The sequence below is a fragment of the Eupeodes corollae genome, chromosome 1, assembly GCF_945859685.1.
Source record: "Eupeodes corollae chromosome 1, idEupCoro1.1, whole genome shotgun sequence".
Classification (NCBI taxonomy): Eukaryota; Metazoa; Arthropoda; class Insecta; order Diptera; family Syrphidae; genus Eupeodes; species Eupeodes corollae.
Window position 1 is genome coordinate 211,560,222 of NC_079147.1, and position 23,778 is coordinate 211,583,999.

Sequence of the window (23,778 nt, forward strand, 5' to 3'; positions counted from 1 at the left end):
TGTTTGTTTTGCAGTATAAACTTATAATACCTCATTCATTACTTATTTGGGTTTTTCCGAAAAACCTGTGGGTTTGAAAAATATCGTCAAACAAAAAGCGAAAAACGCTTGTCCGCCTCAGTACTAGACGAACTTTAGATTTAAAGTTATTGTTTAAATATAAATCCAATATGAAAAGTTTAAGAAATAAAACTAATAAAACAGTAATGGGTGTTTTTTTAGACGTGTGATATTCAATCACGCTCTTATTTTCTCGGAGTTAGTCTTTTTGACAGCTGTCATGTGTTTTATGCTCAGTTTGTTTTGCCGTTTCATGCTAAATTGGCTTACTCCTGAACAGCGTTTGCAAATCTTACATATTAAATACAAAACAACTTGGTTCGGTTCAAACGAGGCACCGAAACAATCAATTTTTGGTGAAATGTTTTTGAATGATACTTTTGGTGAGTGCATTATTAAACACCTATTTCTCCAAAATCGTTGCGATTAAACAGCTGAACTTTTTTTGGTGAGATTATGCAAAGTCTCAAAAACTTGAGGCTCTCGTCTGGAATTTATTCAATCCAGCTATGACAGATACTTATTCGAAATCATTTTTAAAAAATAATGGCAAATTCCTATCAGGCGGAATTGGAATTGGCCATAACATTAAACAATATGCGTTTTGTTACTTTTTAAAACAAGACGCGTAAACACCCTTTTAATTCATAAACATGTACTTTACATGAAAATATGAGATTTGACTTGAATTAAGATCACACAACTTCATAAGTTATGTGTAGTTCACTAAAAAAATGTCTTATAGTTACCATCTTGTTTCTAAATATAAAGTTAAATTTTAAATATTCAAAATTAAAACAAAATCATTTCCAACGTAGTCAGACCTATTGTCGTAGTTAAAGTTATTGTAATAGAATCGATTTATCGAATTGAAAATGTTGACATTTTTTGACATGACTCTTAAATCTAAGTCAAAGATTTTTAGTGAGATGTATGTGTGTTCGTACGTACGTACGTTCGAAAAAACATTTTTTCGTCCTCCATATCTTAAAAACCGCAAAGATATAGATTTCAAATAAATAATTCAAAATTGATTTTCAACTGAAATATCTCGGAAACAAAACGAGATATTATTATGAAAATTATTTAATCGTATACAAAATGTTGTTGTTAACTTTTAATTGAATATGTCACTAATTTTCCTTTCTATGCAAAGATTATTCAACTAAATTCAGTTCAAACTATTATTTTATTCCAAAATAAGGTTTTCAAAACAATGGTCAAATTTTCATAAGTTTTTCAAGCACAAACTTTATCTAGAAAACTGCTTTGTGTGGTATTCTTATAAGCATTTGTTTACTCTATAGTCATAAGACAACTCAGACGTCAAATGGGTTGGGGATTGACAACCACACCCTCTTCCAGCCCTGAAAAACTGAATACAACAAAAGATTCTCAATGATGCATTGATCTGCTGGGAATGCAAGCAATTTTCCACACCATCACACAAAGTCTTTCTGACATCCTTATTTGCCTCTTTTTCTTTTTACTTTACTCTTTATGTTACTCGTTCTTTGGTTGAAGTTTAAAGACCGACCGACGACGCACGTGACGTTCTAGTACTATTCCTGTTCAACTTTAACTTCAACTCAGGAAATCCTTGAAATTTAATTCAAGTTCTCACCTCTACAGGCTAGGAAGTGGATAATTTAATCTAAAACATCCGCTAAATGGTTATTTTTATACAATTTCCCATGTGCAAGTATTCTGTTATCTTATCTCTATATCACACCCAAAGATAGACTTACACAGGTATCCAGTTTAATTTAAATTTAAATTCAAAGAGCAATCAATTTATTTTGTCTCCGTAGGTACATACCTTGCCGCTGTACTAAATAAAGCTTCAAGGAATATTTTTTTTTTATTAAAAGCTGCATAACGTGCTATTTTATGTCAAGAAAAAAAAAGAATACAAAACAAAAACAAAACCTTAATGTCAAATACATTTTTCTTTCTTCAATATCTTTAAAATTCCTTGACTCATTATTTTCCTCTGCTGTCCTGTGTATCCTCCGTAGGTATATACGTATATATATCAAGATATATAGGTAGGTACAAATTGTAAGGACAAAGAAAAAGGTGTCACTTTCAATAGCTCGAAGCTAGCTATCCAATTAAGCTCTTAAAATGTTACACAAGCAAGACTGTATAGGTACGAAATACGACAATATTCACAGCACAGCCACAAGATAATTTTTTTACCCCGAACTTGCGATAACTTTTTGAATTTTTATAAAGCGAAAGATGTTGCCGATAGCAAAAGCTAGAAATAATATGTATGTACGTACCTTTGTATAACAAGGGCAGCTCTATCAGCCAAACAGTCAACACACAAAAAAGACAACAACAAGAACCAAAAAATAAAAACAGAAGCCCTTAGTACATATTTTACACAAAATATGCATTAAAGTGGATATTTTAGCTGAGCTAGGATAGAAATTTTACCTTACTACGAGAGTAAATAAACACTAAAGGTTCCCACCCAAGAACTGTTAAGGAATCGAGATAAAGTAATCTTCAAAAAGAAGAAGGAAAAACGTCAAAAATGCGTATCTATTGTCATTATAGGAAATAAAATTTGCCAAAATGCTAATATTTGAAATCTTTAATTTCCAATAAACAATTGGACTTTACTAATTCGAAGCCTTTTCAATCAAATTGTTACAAAAAATGTGTAGTTTTAAATGTAAAAGGCCAAACTTAACATACCCACATGTTCATGTTACCAAACCTAATTTGACACTAAATTTTACGGTACAGTAATCACAATTTAATTTCATTTTAAACAATGCACAAAAAAAAGCGTTTATCACATGCATATACATACATAGGTACACTGCAGGCTAAAAGATGAAGTCCACTTTTGTTCTAAGCAGGAAAACTAAATTCAAGTATTGAAAAAGACTTTTAAATTAAAAAATAAGTCAAAGTTAGAGACAAATATTTGTATTTTCTTGTTGAATTTTTTTTAACAAAAAGAAAAAATTGCTCAAAGCAATGTTTTGTTGAAAAAGAGGTTGGGGTGCGACCAACACTGATAACTTCCAATCCCGTATGTCTATTTGTCTTGCTTAAAAGTTTGTAGATTTTTGTGTTGGGTTAAAATAGTTGTCAATTGTATTATTCTCACAAATTTTAAAATTACCAATATTTTTCATATAAAGAAATAGTTTAGTTTGAAAATCTAGTTTTGTTAAATAGATTTTTAGTAGACAACAAATTTTAGTAGCGTTTCTTAAATATTGGATGAATGAAATTAATTTGAAAGATATCAAGAACCGAACATCCATTTTTACCCAATTTGCGTACTATTTTTTGTAGATTTTATTTTTTTATGAAAAAACGGATTGTAGTTTAAAGGATGACACGCAAAATCGTAAAAAAAAAAATTTTAAAAAGATATTTGAGTCGAAAATTAATTTGTATCAACTTTTATTAATTTCTTTGTGTAGGTTTTTATTTTTTGTAAAAAACTGTCAATTCGATTCTTGTAAAAATGTTTCCGAATGTTTAAAATAGTATCTCTTGTAAACTACAATAAGTTGGAACCATAAACTCAAAATTTTGAAAAGATATTTGAGTCGAAAATCAATGTTTACCATTTTTTGTTAAATTTTCTTTTGAGTTTTATTTTAAGTAAAAAACTGTCAATTTGATTTTTCTCAAAATTTGACCGAATATTGAAACCAATATTTCTTATAAGATAAAATTAGTTGGAAGCCATAATCTCAAATTTTTGAAAAAATATTTCAGTGGAAAAATAATTTTACTTTTAATTTTTTTTTTTAAATATGTTTTATGGATTTTATATACGTTTATTAAACCGCCGCTGTAGGTCGAATACCTTGCAAAAGTGTATAGTTGCAGCAATCTTCTGACGTATTCTTCAAGGCAGATTTCGATGAAGAGTATTGATCCCGGACCCACAATTACTCTATAGAGTCAATTTCCAGTGATTGTGGCTGCTATGTTATAAAGCTTGGTACAAAGATCAAAGGTTTTACTCATTTTATTACAACGCGAGCAAAATTTATCACACTACTTGAAGAGAAAAATCCTCAGATCATCAAAGAACGACCTCCTTGCTTGACGGTAGGAACTATCATTTGTTGAGCTCTGTTACGAACGAATTGTACCAATCTATATCCAACTTAACCATCGCTCTATAAAACTGTGCTAAAAACTTCTTCCCAATATTTATGCTTTTTGGGCCACAGCTCAGCTTGTTTTCTTTATCGAAGAAGTGGTTTTCCATCAACAACTTGTCCAAATGGTCCAGCATCTCTTAACTTACTTTTGACAGCTTTATGCTGATTCTCGCCTTGTTGTTAATTTTAGAAGATCCTCTTGTTTAGCTGTAGAGTTGGGCCATCCAGAGTATGGTTTTTCCTCAAGAAGTTCAATTTAAGCGTGCCACTCACGTTGCAAGTGACCACTGCCTTTCGTTATCTTCAACTACAAAGCAACTTATCTCTGAAATTTGCTTTCTTTAATAAGACTGGTTTTAGCAACTTTTCCTATTTTAAACTAGTTATTTATTTAATAGATGAAGAAAATAGGACCTGTGTCGTGATGGTTAGTGCGCAGGACTGTCACACCAGAGGTCTTGGGTTCAATCTCTGCCTGTACCATCAAAAGTTTTTTCACGGATACTGAATTTTTCACCGTAAAATTAGGAAATAAAATTTATAAATTCAAACCCCAACCATGATTAATATCAAGTAAACTACGTTGGACTCACACTTTTCGCCTGCAGTGTACCTATCTACATTTTAGTCAACCATAATTCTAATAAAGTTTTTCTGGAACAATCCAACCAACACCAGATTCCTCGAAATAATAATAGCCCCAGTATATGTTATGATATGCACATAGCCTAGAGCCCTATTTTGATATGTAGTTTAGAATGTTGTTTTCGGCTACTGTGTTAACTTCTATAGGTTCTCTTTTATCCCCTTTTTTTGGAAAACTTTTATTCCTGTTTGAAAAGGTTTTTCCGCCATTTTCATATGTGCGTAAAAGCAATTTAATTTTTTTGTATGTGAACTTGTAGCCTTTTTAAGTTGACATTTAGAAAAACAAAGCGATTTTGCGAAGGAACTATTTTTAAAAAATCTATTTTTTAATCAAAATGAACAATATATGAAAAACCCAAACCAAATTGAATCTGAAGGTTCGGATCCGTCCCTTTGAGCAATATTGTAAACTTTTGTAAATTAATTTGCATGAAATTTTGTACACAAGAACTTTTTTGCTCTTATACAATTTTCACGGCTTTCACAGCTCACCAAAATTTGCTCCATTAGTGTTATTGATAAAACCCTTAACATTCGTTATATCGGGTTTTTCAATAAGAACGCTACAAACGTTTTTTTTTTTAAATAAAACAAAAACGGGTTTGGATATCAATGAAATTTTTTATTCATCTGAAAGTATGTTTGATGCCATTATGCTTGGAGCTCGATTTCTTTTGCATGGCCGCCACGGACACGCTTGCAGAAGACCAAACCTTGACCCCAATTTTCGACTTCAAGCATAAATCGGCCGATACTGTTGCAGTTTCACGGCGTCAAAACGCACGATTATCGCACACGTTATCCAAACTTGATTTCCAATAAATTGATTGTGACATTCGCTGTGTGGTGTCCTCTAAGTCCATATCACCCAATTGGGACCAAAAATATTCGGTATTATTGAACGTTAGCGATCTCCATTCACAGTAATGCGTCGGTCTTGATCATCCCGGAAGAAGTACGGTCCAACTACGCCCGTCCAATATACCTTACCAAACCGTATTTTTTTTCAGTATTCAATGATGGCTTATGGAGTACGTGTGGATTGCTGCCTGGCCAATACCGCATATTTTGTTTATTTCGAAGCCATTCAGCTAGAAATGAGCCTCATCGCTGAAGATGATTTTTCGATTCAATCTTGTAAGGATCCAAGATTTATTCGCATAATTCGCCACAACGACGTCACAGAGATGCCCAACCCTTGAGAACTACGTGTGAGACCCATTTGGGCTTACTGCAACTGAATCCTGGCAAACCTTATTGAAGAGAAATTTCAAGAGAGCGTTTTCTGTCCCTGTGGCTCTGCTTTTGTAGAGTCCTTGTTGGAAGGCCCTGTACGACCTCCTGACTATACCATGCAAATTGTGTATTCTAAAAACTTGTAAACAATTTACACTTCTTGAGATTTAAAAGGGTTACATGGAAACCTACACTCCAAAAGATTGTAATTGTGAATAGTGCAAAAAAATACTAATTCCAACTTTACAAATGATTCTTTAGACTTCTCAAGATTTTAAAGGTCCGCACCAAATCCATATGCAAGCGTTATAGACAAGAAAAGAAGAAAATCCGAGATTCATAAAAAGATTTAAGGGGCTAACAAGGATTATGGCAGCTTAAAGAAACAGATATCTACTATCTATATCGCAACTCTGAGGCGGCCAAGACGTCCGATAGAACGATTTAGGAATTTGGTGCACAAAAAATGATATGAGGAACATGTCGTCCTTCATTTTCTGAAGGTTTTGGCTTTCCAAATCCATGTCTTCAGTTTCAGTAAAGAAAAAGTCGCTTAACATAGATCTACAACCGTAACTCAGTCTTTTTTCAAAGCAAATGCACCAATGATGCTAGCTCATCTCATTTCACTGTAAAGTGTCAATCATGTGAATACATTAGTTTTCGACAATAACCTTTGGTTTTCCAAGCCCCGAGAGTTTCCACAAGAATATTAATTTCATGAACTTTTTGCACAAACTTTCTTTTCCAAAAATCCACTATTTGGGATACACAGTTATTGTTCAGTGGAGGTATGATACTGACTTTATGCCAAGATTGCGAGCTACCAGTTTCAAAATAACTTATAATTAAAAAACAAACCAATTGATAGCCCACTCTGTTATTCTTACATTCTTACTTTACCAAAAGGACAAGTTTGACTCGCGCTACTTATAGAATTCACGTCAATTTTAACTATTCAACCCTCGCCATAGATCGCATTCTCTTTCATAGAAAATAGTAATTCAATAATAATTTTCTAAAATCTCTGGCACCATTTCAAACATCAAATTGCATTCTAATAATAATCCCCGGGAATTTATAGATATTAGGGTACAGGCAGTTTTTTTTATGAACAATTTAAAAAAGAATTAAAAAAAAGCTTTGATATTATTCCCCGAACAGAACTTTAAAACTATAGGCATATTGATTTTCAAATTACATACCAACCAAGTAGTTGGTAGAACCAATACCAAGCAGATTTTTTAAATGCTAGTCAATAAAAAACTTTTCCGAAGTCCTTAAATTATTTTTAAAATAATCACCCATTGGATGGTTCTTATGAGAGAAGTGAACAAACGAGGTACAAAAACAAAAACTAAGAGAAAATTTATGAATGTTTGTCCATGGACGCAGCAGTAAAAAAGGAAGGATGGTAGAAGTTGGTATTAGTGCATAGTCCATATAGCGCGCATTATAGCATAGCAATGTTGAAAAAGCTAAAAATAAAACTTTATGCAAGAAAAACCTTCGTCCCTCTATCCATCTCGTGAAGACAATTAAAATCGAAAATTTTGAAATTCTCATTCTCAGTACACTCTCTGACAAAGTTAGTCATTAAAAATTCTTTTTATAACTTCCGCCGTTGTCGTTCGTCGTCGCCGTAGTCGTCGGGTAGGTGAAGGATTAGATCGATTAAGTATTATATAGGTTCATCTTTTTTTATTTTTAGTTGTACACAAACTTCATTAAAATAAAAGATAGGGAATCTTACAAAATATTTAATAATTCGGTTTGTGTTTAAAGCACTTTGATTTCTGATGTAAGCTTCGATAAAATAGTCAAGATTATGTCAAGATCCTTACTTTTATTGATTGACCATGCAAATATTAAAAACTGTCAATGTCAATAAAGTTAAGTAACTGTTGAAAATCTTTCCTTGCAGGAAAAATTGACTTCTAATGGATTTTTATTAACACTATAAGATCCTTGCCTAAGAAAGTTTACGACCAAAGAACTTCCAATACAAAAGATGGGCTCATTTTGCTCCTCGCTGGATGCAGCTTAAGTAGATACGTGACATAAAACGAACTTCAAGAACGTTATACATTTAAAAATACACAATAACTTAAAAAATTACATAATTTAATGCAAATAAAAATGAAATTAAACATGAATTAATACAAAATTTAATTAAAAGTAAAGGCATGCGATAAATACATGATATGTCAGCCTTGTAAAAGAAAGTAATCTTTTGGGAATGCAATATTTTATGACTTCAATATAAATCATTACGTTTATTGTACTCATATAGAATTTTGGACATCAAAATATTCAATCATGAATTAATTGAACTTGAAAAGATTGGAAATATTTGATTTCCAATCACTTGACTGTATTCAATTGATTGCAATCATTTGAGACTTCATAAGCATTCTCTTGAAGTCCTGCACTCAACAGATGTCTTCGAATTCACTTAAAATCTTCGCATGTACTTGAAGTCATTGTATTCTTTTTCATTATAAAGTGAAAGTGCATGACACATTTTTAAAGTTTTGATTTAATTGCTTTGTGATCATGAGTGAGTGAGGAGAATGCATGAAATCTTAATTGCAATCAATTGATTCCATTCAAATTATTGGAAAAAGTGATTTTTTAAGGTTAAATGATTAGTGAATGCAAAATTTAAAGTTACCATCTTAAGGTGTATTCATTGAATGACACTTTAAGGTGAAGTCGATGAATTATGTTTAATGATTGTATTTCGAAAAGATTTAAATTTTTTTACAAGCCTGATGCATGCCATAATTTGTGCGGTATAAATTGTAAAGTACATGTGTTGTGGTTAGTTTAAATGTATACAATTCAATAAATCAGGTTCAGTTTATGATGAAATAGAGACACCTCCTTTGCAATAGAGTTGAATATGAAGAAGCTTTGTTTTATTTTCATAAAGGAAGATTGTAAGGATTTAGACCATGTTAGCTATCTTAATGCAAAGTCCATACCTTTGATTCGTACTCAAGATAGGAATATGTTATATAGAACAAGAGTAACATAGGGATTTCAAAATTCCTAAGACCAGCGCTTAAAAAGTCATAACTCCAAGATCATTGAAACTATTAACTTGATGTATAGAATCCTGCCATATTTTATATTCAATTGGACTAGGAGTATGTTGTTTGGAGAAAGTCATAGCCTGACATTTAATCGGGTTAAAATTTAGTGTCAGCTTTTGTAATTTTTCATATAATTACATAATATAGATAGAACGCAAAGGTCCTAAATGACAACCTTGAAAAACTCTTGATTAGGCAATGAAAAGGTTGGAGAAATAACTTCTGAATTGACCTTTTTTTGGTGAATTAAGGAGGGCATCCAATGATCAATTCTTATGATTTCTTAAGAAAATTTGTCAAAATAATAATAATTATTATAAATAAATTATACAAAAATGTAAGAAAATTAGTAATGGTCGATCGTTTTCGTTTGAAACCATTTTTGGCTTATAGTAGTAGTATTAGTAGTAAAATGTGTGATTTTATTGAAAATTGATTTACATATTTGTTTTAAAAATTTACAAAGTATAGCATTGGCTTTTGCCGTCATGTCAGCCAGAAAAAAGGAGTTTAAATTTATATACAAAGACATAAATGTATTCTTATTATAGTTTTAATGTCAAAAAGAAAATTGAATGAGGTGTTCGATCATTTTTAAAAAGCTTGGTTGATAATTTGTTTTCTATAGTTCAGCGCCGCGCGCGCCGTTCATACGAAATTGGATAATTCTGTCCATTTTTCACCATTGAGAATTAAAATGATATCATCATTGTTGAGGAAGTTTTTTTCCTAGAAATCTCGTCGGATTGTCTGAAGGATAGGGCATCTTCCTAGGAAATTCGTTACATTTTCGGTTTTTTGGAGATAACATAATGTGCCCCCGAGTGTTGTCGTTTGTGCCGTGTGGATGGTAATTAAAATGAAACAATTCCCCTCTGGTTTTGAAAGTTAAGGCAATTGTACCGATAGAATATCGATCGTCGAAATAATTGTTCACACCCATGTCGTTATTTAATTGTCTATATAGGAATCAAGACTCACTTTGCTTCAATTTTTCCAAGCAATAGTGGGCATAAAGTTTTTCAATCCTTTATACCTGATTCTAGCAACTGAATGTCATGTTCAAGACCAAATCGAGTCCACTTTTCAAATAACTGGGATTTCCTCGAAAGCTGTAACTTTTAATATATATTACAGATGCATCTTCATTGTGAAGATTCTTCACTTCTGTTTCCAGATGAAACATATAGGTAGGTGTATTTTCTGAGAGCCAGAACATTGTTTTAATAAAATATCTTTAAAGTTTTTCTACCTCTTCGTACTGCTGAAATCTCCATACCTGGGCAGCATAACATAATATCGATCGCATTACAGCCTTAAATAGTTTAAACTTTGTGCTTGGGGCAATATGCTTCTTGCTTGCTAAACTCCTTTCCAGTTGCAGTTGATATCTTCTTTTTGCTATTAGCCTTGCCTTCAAATGTTTTTGTAGAGATAGTGATGGCGTTATGATTACCCCGAAATATTTTTACTCCCTCAACACCTCAAGATCTACATTTTCCCATTTCCATTTTTCTTCTTTTGCATATCGTCCTGTTCCGTTGCGAAAAGTCATAAACTTCGATTTATTGATATTAACAGTCAGATTCCATAGGTTACAATATGAATGTAGTTTGTTTATCATTATTTGCAACATATTTGGAATATGTGCAAAAATGACATCATCATCTGCATATATGTAGAATACTATTCCCAGAAAACCAAATAAAAGATATTCCTTTAATAGGTATAATTCAATTTTAATGAAAAAAAAGTAAATGATTAACAATTATTAATAAAAAAAAGAAAAGAAATCGGTTAGTGCACAGTGCCGGTCGTTGCTTAACTCAACGGAGTGTCTCTCTCGTGTCTACTTTTGGCTTCCTCAGTGATAGTTTTTACCTTTGTGCCAGGGTTACCACCCATACGGCCATTCTGAAATTCGACTGCCCCAGTCGAAGGAATAACATCTACAGTGTATTGATCATCATCTTCCTCAGAATCGGAATCAAACGTTCGCCATCGTTTCATGTAATCTGCTGCCGTCGAAGTTTGGTTGGGTCCCTCATGTTCTCCGACTTTTTTGACCACGTAGCGATCGTTACGACCGACCTTAATTATTTCATAGGGCCCAAGATACTTAGGAAAGAGCTTTTGTCCTGTCGCAAACTGCGTCTTTTGAATTGCAACTAGCTCGCCTAAATCATATGAAGGTGCTGTTTTTCGTTTTTGATTGTATGTTTTTTTGTTTTCTTCTTGTATTTTGTGTATTTGTATTTTCGCTTCCTCTCTTAACTGCTGACGGTCCTCCTCGAACGCAACCATGATCTCATCTTCAAGAAGCTGTCTTAAATTTACGTCGTCATCCGAAGCCATTTTTACGCCAAACATCAGCTCGAAAGGAGTTCTACCCGTGCTTCGTGAAACGGTTGAATTTATAACGCACTGTACCTTGGGAATGAACTGGTACCATTTCAGTGGGTTTTCAATGGAAAGCCGCGTTAATACTTGAATGATGGTTTTGTTCATCCTTTCTGCTTGTCCATTGCCTCTCGGGACACCAGTAGTCTCTAGATGATGCTCGATATTTTTCTCCGAGCAATATGCTTCAAAGTCGTTAGACGTGAATGCAGCTCCTTTGTCAGAAACAATTCGCCGAGGGTTACCAAAAACTTGTGAGAGTAAGTTCAAACGGTTGATTACTTCGCTGGCCGTCGTGCTTTTGACTGGATAGATCCACATAAACTTGCAGAAGGCATCAACGATGACCAAGATGTAACGATAATTTTTTGCTGTGGATGGAAGGGGCCCGAGATGATCAAGATGAAAAGTGTGTAATGGCTGGTCCATCTTGGCAATGGGATGAAGAAACGACTCCTTCTTACCATTCTTTTTGGCAGCGAGTATACAGGGGATGCAATTACTGATGACTTCAGCAATCTTGCGGTCCACCTGTGGAATAAAAAAATCATTTTTAATAAGTTTAGAAACCTTACCGAGACCAAAATGTCCCCTTTCATGAAACATTTGAATGATTTGCTTCTGCAGACTCTTTGGAACTACCAAAACGTAAACACCATCCACGAATTTATACAGCACATCATTCCTAAGATGATAGTCTTCGTAGGTACCCAACTTGGCAAGGATTTCTTTAATAGCACGGCAAAATTCATCCTTCAGTTGAGCATTCTTGACTGCTTTCACAGACCCGTCCTCTATTGCGAAAATACTTGATGGATGACGGCTTAGGGCGTCGACGTGGCGCATAGCTGTCCCGGATCGGTGATGAACTTGGCAATAAAACTCCTCTAACTGAAGTGCCCAATTTGCAATGCGACTATTTAGATTCCTTTTCGCCATAGTGTCTTTAAACGCTTTGCAGTCGGTGAAAATATCAAATCTTAAACCCAGCAAGTAGATTCTCAATCGTTTAAGAGCTTTGACTATCGCGAGAACCTCTAGTTCATAGCTTGTAAATTTTTTCTCCGAGTCAGTTGTTTTAAAGCTTAAAAAAAAGACTGGATGGTACTGACCGTCATCGTGTTTTTGGACGAGTACAGCCCCGAGTCCTTCCTTAGAGGCGTCGGTATGCAGCTGACTTTGTAAATTAGGATTGAAAAGTTTTAACACCGGCTCTTGGCAAAGCAACTCCTTCAATTTTTTGTAGGCATTTTCTTCGGAGGGTCCCCATATAAAAGTGGCATCTTGTTTTGTTAGGTCGGTTAATGGCTTTGCGATTGTAGCGTACCCTGGGATAAATTTTCTGAAGTATCCCGTGAGCCCGAGAAACTGCATGACTGACTTGATGTTTTTCAGCACAGGAAAATGCTTAACGGCAAATGTTTTCTCTTCCGATGGTCTTATGCTGCCGTTCCTGATAATATGGCCAAGGAATTTTACTTCCGTTTGGAGAAAGGCACATTTACCCCAGTTAATTATAAGACCATTTTCTTCAGATACCTTCAAAACTTCTTTTAATTTTTGTATGCCTTCTTCTTTGGATCTGGCAGGGATAATCAAATCGTCAATGTAGGCCAAAACTACTCCTCGGCGTTTCAGATCTTGAAGAACGACGTTCACATACCTCTGGAACACAGCAGGAGAATTGCACAAACCAAAAGGGACCTTATTAAATTCAAAATGGCCGTCAGGTGTCACAAAGGCCGTGTATTTCTTGCTGCTTTCTTCTATGTCGACGTGCAAGAACCCATTCTTCAAGTCCAGAATAGAAAAAACTTTCGCATTGTATAATTGCTCCAGCACCTCCTCTATAATTGGTAAAGGGTAACGATCTTTCAAAACATGCCGATTAAGTTGTCGAAAATCAACACACAGTCGCCGCGAACCATCTTTTTTGCGTGCTAATACAATGGGACTAGCGAAGTCGGAGTTACTGTTGCGAATGATCCCGTCTTTCATCCACTCGGAAATTTGCTTGTCTACGACTTCTTTCTCAAGGGGAGCTAACCGCCGTGCTCTCTGGTAAATTGGTGTTTCCTCATCCAGGATTATTTTCATTTCCACACTTGTTCTTTCGGGTCGCTTTGGAGAGTACTTTGCAATTGTATTTTCGACTTGACTTCTGAGTTCTGGCTCTGGGATGCTTTGAAGTGCGTCTGACAGCTGTGATTCGCAAGTGGAAATTAGGTTAATTCGAAACATCGGATTATCAGAATCGGCTTGCTTTTTATAAATAACAGGTTGCCCATCTTCGATGACTAAACATATTTTTGGGAGTATATCTTTACCTAGTAAAAACTCATAAGACAACCAATTATCTGGTACAAAATGACATATCAAATCATAATACTCGCCTGAGATCTCAATATTGATTTTGGAAGCACCTAAAGTTTTAGCCGGCTGGCTTCCAAATGCAATGGTGTCAACTCCTGGATACTGCATGTTATCGAAACTCAACTTTTGTCTTAGACTCTCTCTGGCAAGAGTTAGATCGCTTCCTGTATCGATAAGTGCCTGGAATTCCTGTCCTTTGACCTTGATCGGAGTAGTTATATCTGGAACTAACAACCTGTTGACTTTAGCACTTGTTGTTGCGTTATTCTCTGAACAATTTTTGGCAATGTGCCCAAACTTGTTGCATTTGAAACAACGACAGCCCTTCTCCTTGTTAGGACATGATTGAGTACTATGAGAAAGAGCCCCACAATAATGACATCGAGACTGCTGAGTTGTTTCTTCTTTTCTGATGATACTCTTGTAAACAGATTTATTCGCCGTTGCGTTTTTGGATCGGATTCGATCAGCTTTCATTCGCTCGTACGGCTTAAGTTCTGCCTTAAGCTCCTCTAAGGTCTTCGCGTGATAAAGGATACCTTTACTTAAAACGTCGTCTGGTATGCCAGCTATGATATACTCTAATAGATGAGCTTCGTCAATAGTTCCTCTAGAAGCTATCTTTTTCATTCTATAAAAGTATTCTAGAAATGATTCGCTGTCGGATTTTGTTGTCTTCTCGAGTAATTTATGGACATTTTCATGCTCCTGTTTGCCGAACTCTTTTACCAAAAATTCCTTCAAAGCATTCCAACTGCTGATCGTCTTCTCTGACTCCAAAGCAAGTTTGGCCGCACCGAATAACAATCGCCTACAGTACAAGAATTTTTGGACGTCTCCCCATGCGCAGACCAAAGACACACTCTCAAAGTCGGAGATCCATGATTCGATGCTTTTTCCATTTTCACCACTATATTTTTCTAGAGCTTCTTCAACGTCTTTAAATTGAAAGGAATTATGGACCTCAGGTTTTTGTTCAGTCATCTTTTCGTGTTTAGGAGGTAATTCTTTGACGTTTTCTTGAAAAAAAAGTACTTCACTATCTTCGCTTTTGTCTTGTCCTTTGCTTGTGGTTGAGTTTGTTTCGCCTTCAAACTCCACCTCGCTTTGCTCTTCACTCGTTTCTTCGTCTTCTTTAGTTCTCCGTTCCAAAAGATTTCGAACACGCGCTACTAATTCCGTTTTTTTATTATAGCGGATCGATAAGCGGCTTTGTCTCAAAATTGCTTGTAATTCTTTTACTGTAAGACTTTTTAAATCACGTCCGATCGGCATGAAGAAAAAAAAACAATGACAAAAAAACTTTAGCTTATCGTTTACAGGCACTGTGTAGGCTGATTATATAAAAATAATATGTAGGTGAGGGAACTTCTGACACCATGTAGAGTACTATTCCCAGAAAACCAAATAAAAGATATTCCTTTAATAGGTATAATTCAATTTTAATGAAAAAAAAGTAAATGATTAACAATTATTAATAAAAAAAAGAAAAGAAATCGGTTAGTGCACAGTGCCGGTCGTTGCTTAACTCAACGGAGTGTCTCTCTCGTGTCTACTTTTGGCTTCCTCAGTGATAGTTTTTACCTTTGTGCCAGGGTTACCACCCATATATAATAGTGCCTTAATTGTGGCGCCGGAAAAACTTATTCCACCAAGAAAAATATGGAGAGATCATCTAAATAAAAGAGAAAATAGAACTGTGCTCAGAAGACATCCTTGTTTAACACCTGATGTTATTTGGAACCATTCTGATCTTTCTTTTCCATTCCATACCGTTGTTTGTTTGCTCGCATTGAATCTTTTCAGCGTATTCGACATTTTTGTGGATACACCTAAGCAGCTTTGCTTGTAAAACAATGCATTCCGATCAATTGAATCGAAAGCTGACTTGAAGTCAATGAAGAAAGTGTATAACTTCTTTCCTTTCGTTAGGAATGATCTAGAAATATACGTCAAAGAAAATATATTGTCCACCATTGAGTATTCTTTTCTGAAACCAACTTGATATTCCCTTAGCAGATTGTTATCTTGAACATAAAGCTTAATTCTGTCTAAAATTACACCTGTAAAGATTTTCATGGCAGAGTTTATAAAAGATATGCCACTGTAGTTTGTTGATTCGTTTACATTGATGGCATATAACATTCTTTTAAGTTAATTTAAACTGTTTAAAACAAGGTGTTCAAAAAGCTTGAGATCAGTGGTCTGTAATTACTAATGTTAGACTTGTTACCCTTTTAAAGACTGGTGTTATTAATACCCCTGTGGTTTTAAGTTTGCCTAAGCTAAGAGATGTGCTCTTATTGTTCTACATTTTTTAAAGAACTTCCATCTGGTCAAGGAAAATAATCATCTTTAAGTAAAAACAAGTAGTGTTAGAGTTTGTGTAACGTCGGTTAAACATTATCAAACTTAAAAGGGGCCAGTCCTGCAAATATATGAAGAAGTAATAGATGGAATTTATCTATATTCAATATAGCAGAGTTCTTGGTCTTTTTTTCGGAATGGAAACTAGTTCTTGGAGAAATTGTATCAAAAAACGCTTGAGCTCTTTTCTATTAAGCTAGAACCGAGTTTAAGTGAGGAATTCATATCTCACACCGATAGCGACTAAGAACCTTAAATTGTTTAGCTTCGCATGGGCAATTAACAATAACACGTTTTTTGCATTTATTGCTCTATAGTTCACGAGGATTAATATGCAACAAAAGCTTATTTTAAATACAAGACTCCTTTAATGGTCAAAAAATAAAAACAAAAAAAGCTTAAAATAGCTTTGGTAAGAGGTCCTAGAAAGAAAAACAGTCTAAAAAAACAGTTTTTGTTTGTTTAACTTTTTTTTATTCAACTCGTAGTAAAGGACGTCGTCGTCGTCCAATTGCAATTCAACTTCAAGTTAATTGCAAATTTTATTCCTTTTTCATTTATATTTAAACATCTTCTTCCATAAAAACAACAAAACAAACATAGCCAGAGCCAGAGCTAAAGCGAACAACTCCAATTTCAACTCGAACTCCAACTACTAAGTATTTCGGCTTCCGATGATGTTTTAAAGTAGGTAGGTAACAACTCTATAGTTGGTAGTTTGGTTGGTATATAGGAAGGCACTCATACCTCAACTTAAAAACCAAGAAAAAACGTTTGAATTCGAAATGGTAAAAACGGACTTTTTGCACAGTTAACGGAAGTACTAATTATTGCATTTTACTTTTGATGTTGTTGAATTTTACGAAAGGGATACCAACAAACTACCGAGTTTATGGAAAAGTTTAAAGTAAGTTTTCATATAGTGGCGGTAGAGGGTGGGTTGTATTTTCTTTGTCTTTTTTTCGAAAGGATTTTCTTTGATGTGAGGGTTGAATTTTAATTTTGTGCAAATTTTCTTTCATGTTTTTTGTTTTTTTAAGGTGTCGAAGTTAATGGGGGTATTACATTGGGCATTAAATCTTCGCGCAGTTATGGAAACGTTTATTTAAGTTTTATATTTTTGAATACATAAAAACTGTGCTGTGTTTGAGCAGCCATTAAATTAAAAATGTGAATTTATTTTCTACTAGATGGAAGGAAAGTTACAAAGAAGTCAAAACTATAAACCATATTACTAAGATCAACTACCTCACTGATTAGGATTTGATGGAATTTGTTAAAATACATTGCTATACAAGTAATAGACGGCTTCTGTGAACGCATTCAAACATAAAATATGTTTTATTTTGTCTTGAAAAAAGTCTAAAGAAAATAATAATTTAGAAAATTGGTACAATTTAAAACTAAATGACTTCAACTGAACTCGTGTTAATGTTAACTTTGAAAACAAAATCTACTACTTTGAGAATTTTTTCGGAAATACAAAATTAACATAATAACTTATCTATAACATTTTATAAGACAACCCAAATCTGTTAAGCTGAAATAAAAATTGACACCTGACAGAAAATCGATAATTTTTCGCTCCAAATACGAACTTTTTGATATAAAATAGATAACTCAAACAAAAAATATTGATTGAAAATTGATTGATAAATATTAGTTTGCAAAAATGTTGCATGTTTAAATTTTGTTTGAATATTTTTAACAGAAGACTGATCTCCTAGGTATTTTAAGTCTTTTAAAGAGATTTAAAAAAAAAAAGAATCATGTAAAAGATACTAATATTTCAAATATTAATCAAACAGTTATAGGAAAATTAGAAAAAAAAATTAACAGCTCTAGTCAATGATATTTCACGAAGTTTTATCATTTTTAAAACCCATAAAAACTTACAATTTTAGTTAATTTAATTTTAAAATTTGCAAATCTTACAAAGAACTATTTAAATTATTTTAATACATTTTATTTCAGAGCCTACAACTGTTCATGTTTTCCTGGCTTCAGTGGATCAGATTGTGGACATGGACCATTGTGTGATGATCCTCATACGAATTTCTGTCAAAATGGTGGAACTTGCAAGTAAGTACTAGTTTTCTACACACTCTAAGCTAAGCTTTCAGTTAAACCATTAAACCTGCGCAGTTATAAGCGTTGAAAATATTTAAATAATTTACTTTCAATCCAATTTAATACTTTGGAAACCCAATGCTGTCTACAAAATTCATGATGTTTTTAAGCCCCTCTTATCTATCTACACTTTTATTTTATAAAGCCATTATTCGTCCGGAACTCGAGTACAATTCCCATATTTGGTGCTCCAATAAACCACATAAATCTCTGAGTCTCTTGAAAGTAATTTAAACAAAGCTGCCAAAAATGATAGGCAGCCGTTGTCTAACTGCTCCTATTAAGCACAGCAGCTAGGTTTAATTTCTTTTCTTATTTTATAGCTTTTTAATAAACAATTCTCTAGTGAAATATCCGGCTGTATTTTTCCCCTTAAACAAATTAACTATAGTACCCGTTCTTCGCGGAATGATCATTGGTTTGCCCTGAAGTTCAATTTTGAACGTGCATAGGTTCTTTTTTTTAACCACATCACACGAATATGAAACGCCTCACCAAGTTCAACATTGAAAGCAAATTCTGGTGTGTCGCAGGGCTATGTTTTTTCTCACACACTGTTTTTATTTTTTTTAATGATCTGCAATTTTAATGGAATTTATTGTTTCTCTGAGGATTATATCAGTTTTTTTCCTCTTCTTCAAATTCGGAACTGCACAAAAAAATATGCTAAGTTCATTAAATTTCGAACTTCATAGGGAATAATAGGAAATACGAAACCGAGGAAAATTTAATGCTTCAAAAACCCAATGTTATCTTGAGATACACCCCACTTGCCATTATAAATAGGAAGCAGTTGGATCAATGAAACTGAACTTCTTGATACTCTCGGTATGTGTATCATCAACCATTTTTCTTGTACTTCTAGGAATACCCATTAGTTAACGCTTGAGTCCAACTGCGATCTTACTGTGAAGTATAGATATTCGTTCCTTAGCCGCCCCACGCTAATGTGGAATGCCTTATCTTACTCTGTCTTTCCTTGTCATTGCAAAGTTCAAAAGTTTTAAACCTCTCCAACCCCTGCTTCTTTTCATAATGCTCATATTGTGTCTCTGGCACATTAAAGGTATTCAAAACCTTTTAAGTGTTAAATATAAAAACAAAGAGGTATATCACGAAGAACACACCAATTTTAATTCCAACTCTTAAGCTGAGCTCGTTTCACTTTTTGTATCTTCTAGCTTTTAAGTAGCGCCATTCTACGTTTGGGGAACAATATAGTGCTCGTTTACAACAAAATCATTCAATAAGCTCTAGACCTTGAAAGCACTTAAAAAAAATTCGATATAAACTTGTGAGTTGCCTTGAATGGCTCCTCGTCAGGAGACACACTGAACAAATAATGATACTCTTGCAGTGATTTATTTTTTGGTAAATTAAACGTTCACTTAGCTCGAAGAAAAAACATACAATATTTTGATTTATGGTATAATTGCTTCGGCTCCGTAAAATAACACCCCACGAAATAACCCAAAAAAAATATGAAATAGCCCCTCAACAAATTGTATTCTTTTATATCAAAGAATTCAGCATTTTCGTTAATTTTAGTTTTGCATTTAATGCTGTTATATGTAAGTGTTTTAGGTCAGGTGGTTTTGCTTCACTATAACAAGGTGAAATAGGAACAAATTTTGTTCATTAGTTTGGTTTGTGCACAACATTACGTTGGTATCTATGGGGGTATACTGACCCCCGCAACCCTACTTTATAAGAACCTTAAAGGATTTATTAAAAATTTCGTATACATTTCTAACCTGGAATTAAACATCCTCATTGTTTTAATTATCCTAGTTTGTAAAAGTTCAATATTTCACTTTTGCAATAAGGCCACAGTTCCTCCGGTTTGAGGATTTGTGGTGTGCGCGAAGATCAACACCCTCTCCGGTCGAAACGCGCAATGGAGAAGAAATAGAATTTTTGGGACTTATTTATTTTTGCTTGTGGACTTGTGTCATACCTTTTTTGGGAACTTATTTCATTTTCAAATTCAGTTATTTGTTTCATAGGTAGGTAGGTAGAAATGGCGATCTCAAGGCAACCTAGCCTAAGATCCAATTAGCGCTGTAGTGCGCCGTTTTGAGACCAAAAACTCTTTTGACCTTTGATTGAAAGGGATAGATTGATAGAGAAGCTTCATAGCGATTATGTTAGAGCCGTATTGAGAAAAAAGATTAGGTCTCTAATCTTTGTCTCAGATAGCTCATCGAGTTATTGAAAGAATGCTTTTCTAAAGCATTTCATTCTGGTGTTTGCCAAAGCAGGACATTTGCAGAGGAAATGGATTATGGTTTCACTTTTTCTTTGGTCACTACAGCTACGGCAAAAGGTGTTGTTGTTCTCTGCATGAACTCCTATAGGCCAATGTCCGGTACAAACCGCAACAATATTGGCTATGTCTTGCCTTGGCCTGCATAGAAGATCGTTTGTACGGGTTTTGTTATAGGAGGGCCATATCTTCCTAGATATAATGCAGTTGGGTAAAGCACCAAGAGGAATGTTAACCATTTCCGCAAGTGAGCTATGAAGGGCCGATCCTTGCCTGGCTAGCTCGTCAGCCCGTTCATTTAACACGATACCACTATGGCCCGGAACCCAGATCAGGGTGACACAGGTTCGCAAGCTCATCGCGACATTCCTGGACCAATTTATATGAGGATATGGCCGAGTTAATGGCTTTGACAGCTGCCTGACTGTCTGTAAAGATAGCCACATTTCGGTTTTGGTTTGGCTTTTGTTTAATTATCTTACATGCCTCCCTTATTGCCGGCAGTTCAGCCTGAAAAACGCTAGCAAAGTCAGGAAGCCTAAAGGATTTGGCTACATTTAGGGACTCAGAAGAGATCCCAGAACCACCTCCGCATTCCGTCTTTGAGCCGTCAGTAAAGATGGTTGTGTCGAAAACTATCGACACGATGTCATCCTCCCAATCTTCTCTCGATAGGAAAATAACCTTAAAACCCTTACTAAGGTTCAAAGTAGGAGTGCAGTAGTCAGTGTCTACCGAGATAATATCTGAGGGAATCAATTTTGTAGTGTTGCTGTGACCATAAGGTTTTGACAACAAGGTATTTGATTCCTTCAGCCTAATAGCGCTGCAGGAAACTTTGTATTTAATAAAAAGGTCGATTAGTAGAAGATCCAAAATAACGTTTAAGGCGTCCGTTGGGCAAGTACGCATGGCCCCACGCAAGCTGTTCTCTGAACCTTATTATTATTATTATTATAGGCTTTGCTAAGAGCAGGCCACCACACAAACGAACCATATGTTAAAATTGGACGTACTACGGCTGTGTACGTGCATAAAATCATCTTCTGAAGTCTCCACTTTTTGCCGAAAGTTTTGCTGCAGGCGTAGAAGGCAACACAGGCCTTCTTAACCCGTACTTCAATATTTTGTTTCCAGTTTAATTTAGGGTCGAGTATAACTCCCAAATATTTTGCACTGGAAGACAATGATAGGATTTGACCGTTGAGTCGAGGTAGCGTAGAGGGCGGTACTTTAGTTTTGGTGGTAAAGAGCAACAGTTCAGTTTTACTTTGGTTAACTCCTAGTCCACAACTCGTGACCCAGTTGCTAACTTTCTTCCAAGCTGTCTCCGTGATTTCACTTATCACACAGGTGTACTTTCCTGACACCAATAGCACCAAATCATCCGCGTAGGCTACCGCCTTCACTCAACATCTCTCTAATTTACCGAGAATTGTATCCATAACCAGAAGCCATACTCGGAGAAGAGGCCAAAGGACACCAACCTGGGGGGTTCCCCTACTCAGGTGTTTTTTTGCGATTGTATTGCCTAGAGAGGCTCGAATCTTCCTACCACTGAGCATGGTAATAATCCATTCTCGACTGGAGTCTTCTACACCGAACTTAACGAGCGATTCTACTTGGATTCTGTAAGGACGTTGTTAAAAGCACCTTCTATGTGTAGGAAGGTGGCAAGAGTAAATTCTTTATAATGGATTGTTTGTTCTACAGTACGCACTACCTCATGGAGGGCAGTCTCTGTAGATTTGCCCTTAGGATAAGCATGCTGCGAGCTTTCGAGAGGTCGTCCAACTAGGATTTCTCTAATATGGTAATCAAGAATGCGCTCTGAGGCACAAAAAATGTTAAGCTTTTTGGTCTGAAATCGTACGCGGATTCGTGAGCTCGCCTACCAACTTTCGTGATAAAAACTACTTTGACCTGTCTCCACGACATGGGAACATGTTTGAGAAGGAGACGTCCTTTGAAAATTTATTCCAGCCATGGAGCTGCCACATCATGCAACTTTTGAAGTAGCTGTAACTAGCAGTATGCCATCCATGCCTGGGGATTTATATGGAGAAAAAGTACTGATGGCCCACAAAATATTTTCTCTGCTGTGGCTGTCCAGGTTCCATCAGGCTTTTTTAGAAATGAAGGATTACAATGTTTCTTCGATAAAACTTTGTTTCATAGTACAATAAAGCCCCAATTTGGGGAAATGGGATTATTTCATATTTTTTTAGGGAGTTATTGCACGGAGCCATTCCGGTACCAGAAGAATCACAAGGTGGGCTCTTACCTTTGCATTAAATTGAATTATGTAAATCTATCGATGATTTTCATGCTAACAAATTCCCAGATGAATACAAATGCTTTTATAGCCGCTGTTCGGCGAGGGCGGGCAATAATTACATTTAATTAGAGTAACTAATGGTAACTTGGTCCTGATGAATGCAATAATTTATTTTTCCCAATTAGTTAAAACTCGGTACAAACATAAAACACAATAAAACAAGCAAACAAACATACCTAATATTCTATCGCCCACTATACTGTTTATATTTCAAGTTAAAAAATAAAATAAAAATAAAAGAAGAAGAACTTCCTAATTAATTCGATTAATTATTCAAACATATTTTATAGCTATAAGTACTCGTCTATATATGTATGCATAACAGAGTATACCTACCCGCTGCTCTTTATTTTAAACAAAATGTTAATTAATATCTATCTTTTTTAGACACATCGGTGATGCTGCTATAACATGCCATTGTCTCTCCGGATTCAAAGGAAACAAATGCGAATTATCCGAAATTAATGAGATAACAAAGGGTAAGTCACACATTTATAATTATTTAATATATTAGGATTAGTATATATCTTGTAGTAGCAATGGAAGTAGCAATAACAGTAGCAGAGTAACAGTAGGAAGGGAATTTAAACATTAAGATATTTTCTGTTCTACATTATATACGAGTGTACCTATCTACTTACCTAAATAAACCACAGAATGGACGGGTCTGATGAGGGTTTTTGCCTAAGAGAAAACTTCTTTCTAACAACAACA

At 34.7% G+C, this 23,778-nt stretch overlaps 1 protein-coding gene across 1 annotated transcript in view; it reads left to right on the forward strand.

The window, feature by feature from the left end:
* LOC129954275 (uncharacterized) overlaps positions 1 to 23,778 on the forward strand; it is a 214,844-nt gene that overhangs the window by 17,277 nt on the left and 173,789 nt on the right. Inside the window, exons 2-3 of the mRNA XM_056068118.1 lie at positions 18,305 to 18,412; positions 23,452 to 23,543. Of these exons, the coding sequence (XP_055924093.1) occupies positions 18,305 to 18,412; positions 23,452 to 23,543 (200 nt within the window). The remainder of the gene's footprint in view (positions 1 to 18,304; positions 18,413 to 23,451; positions 23,544 to 23,778) is intronic.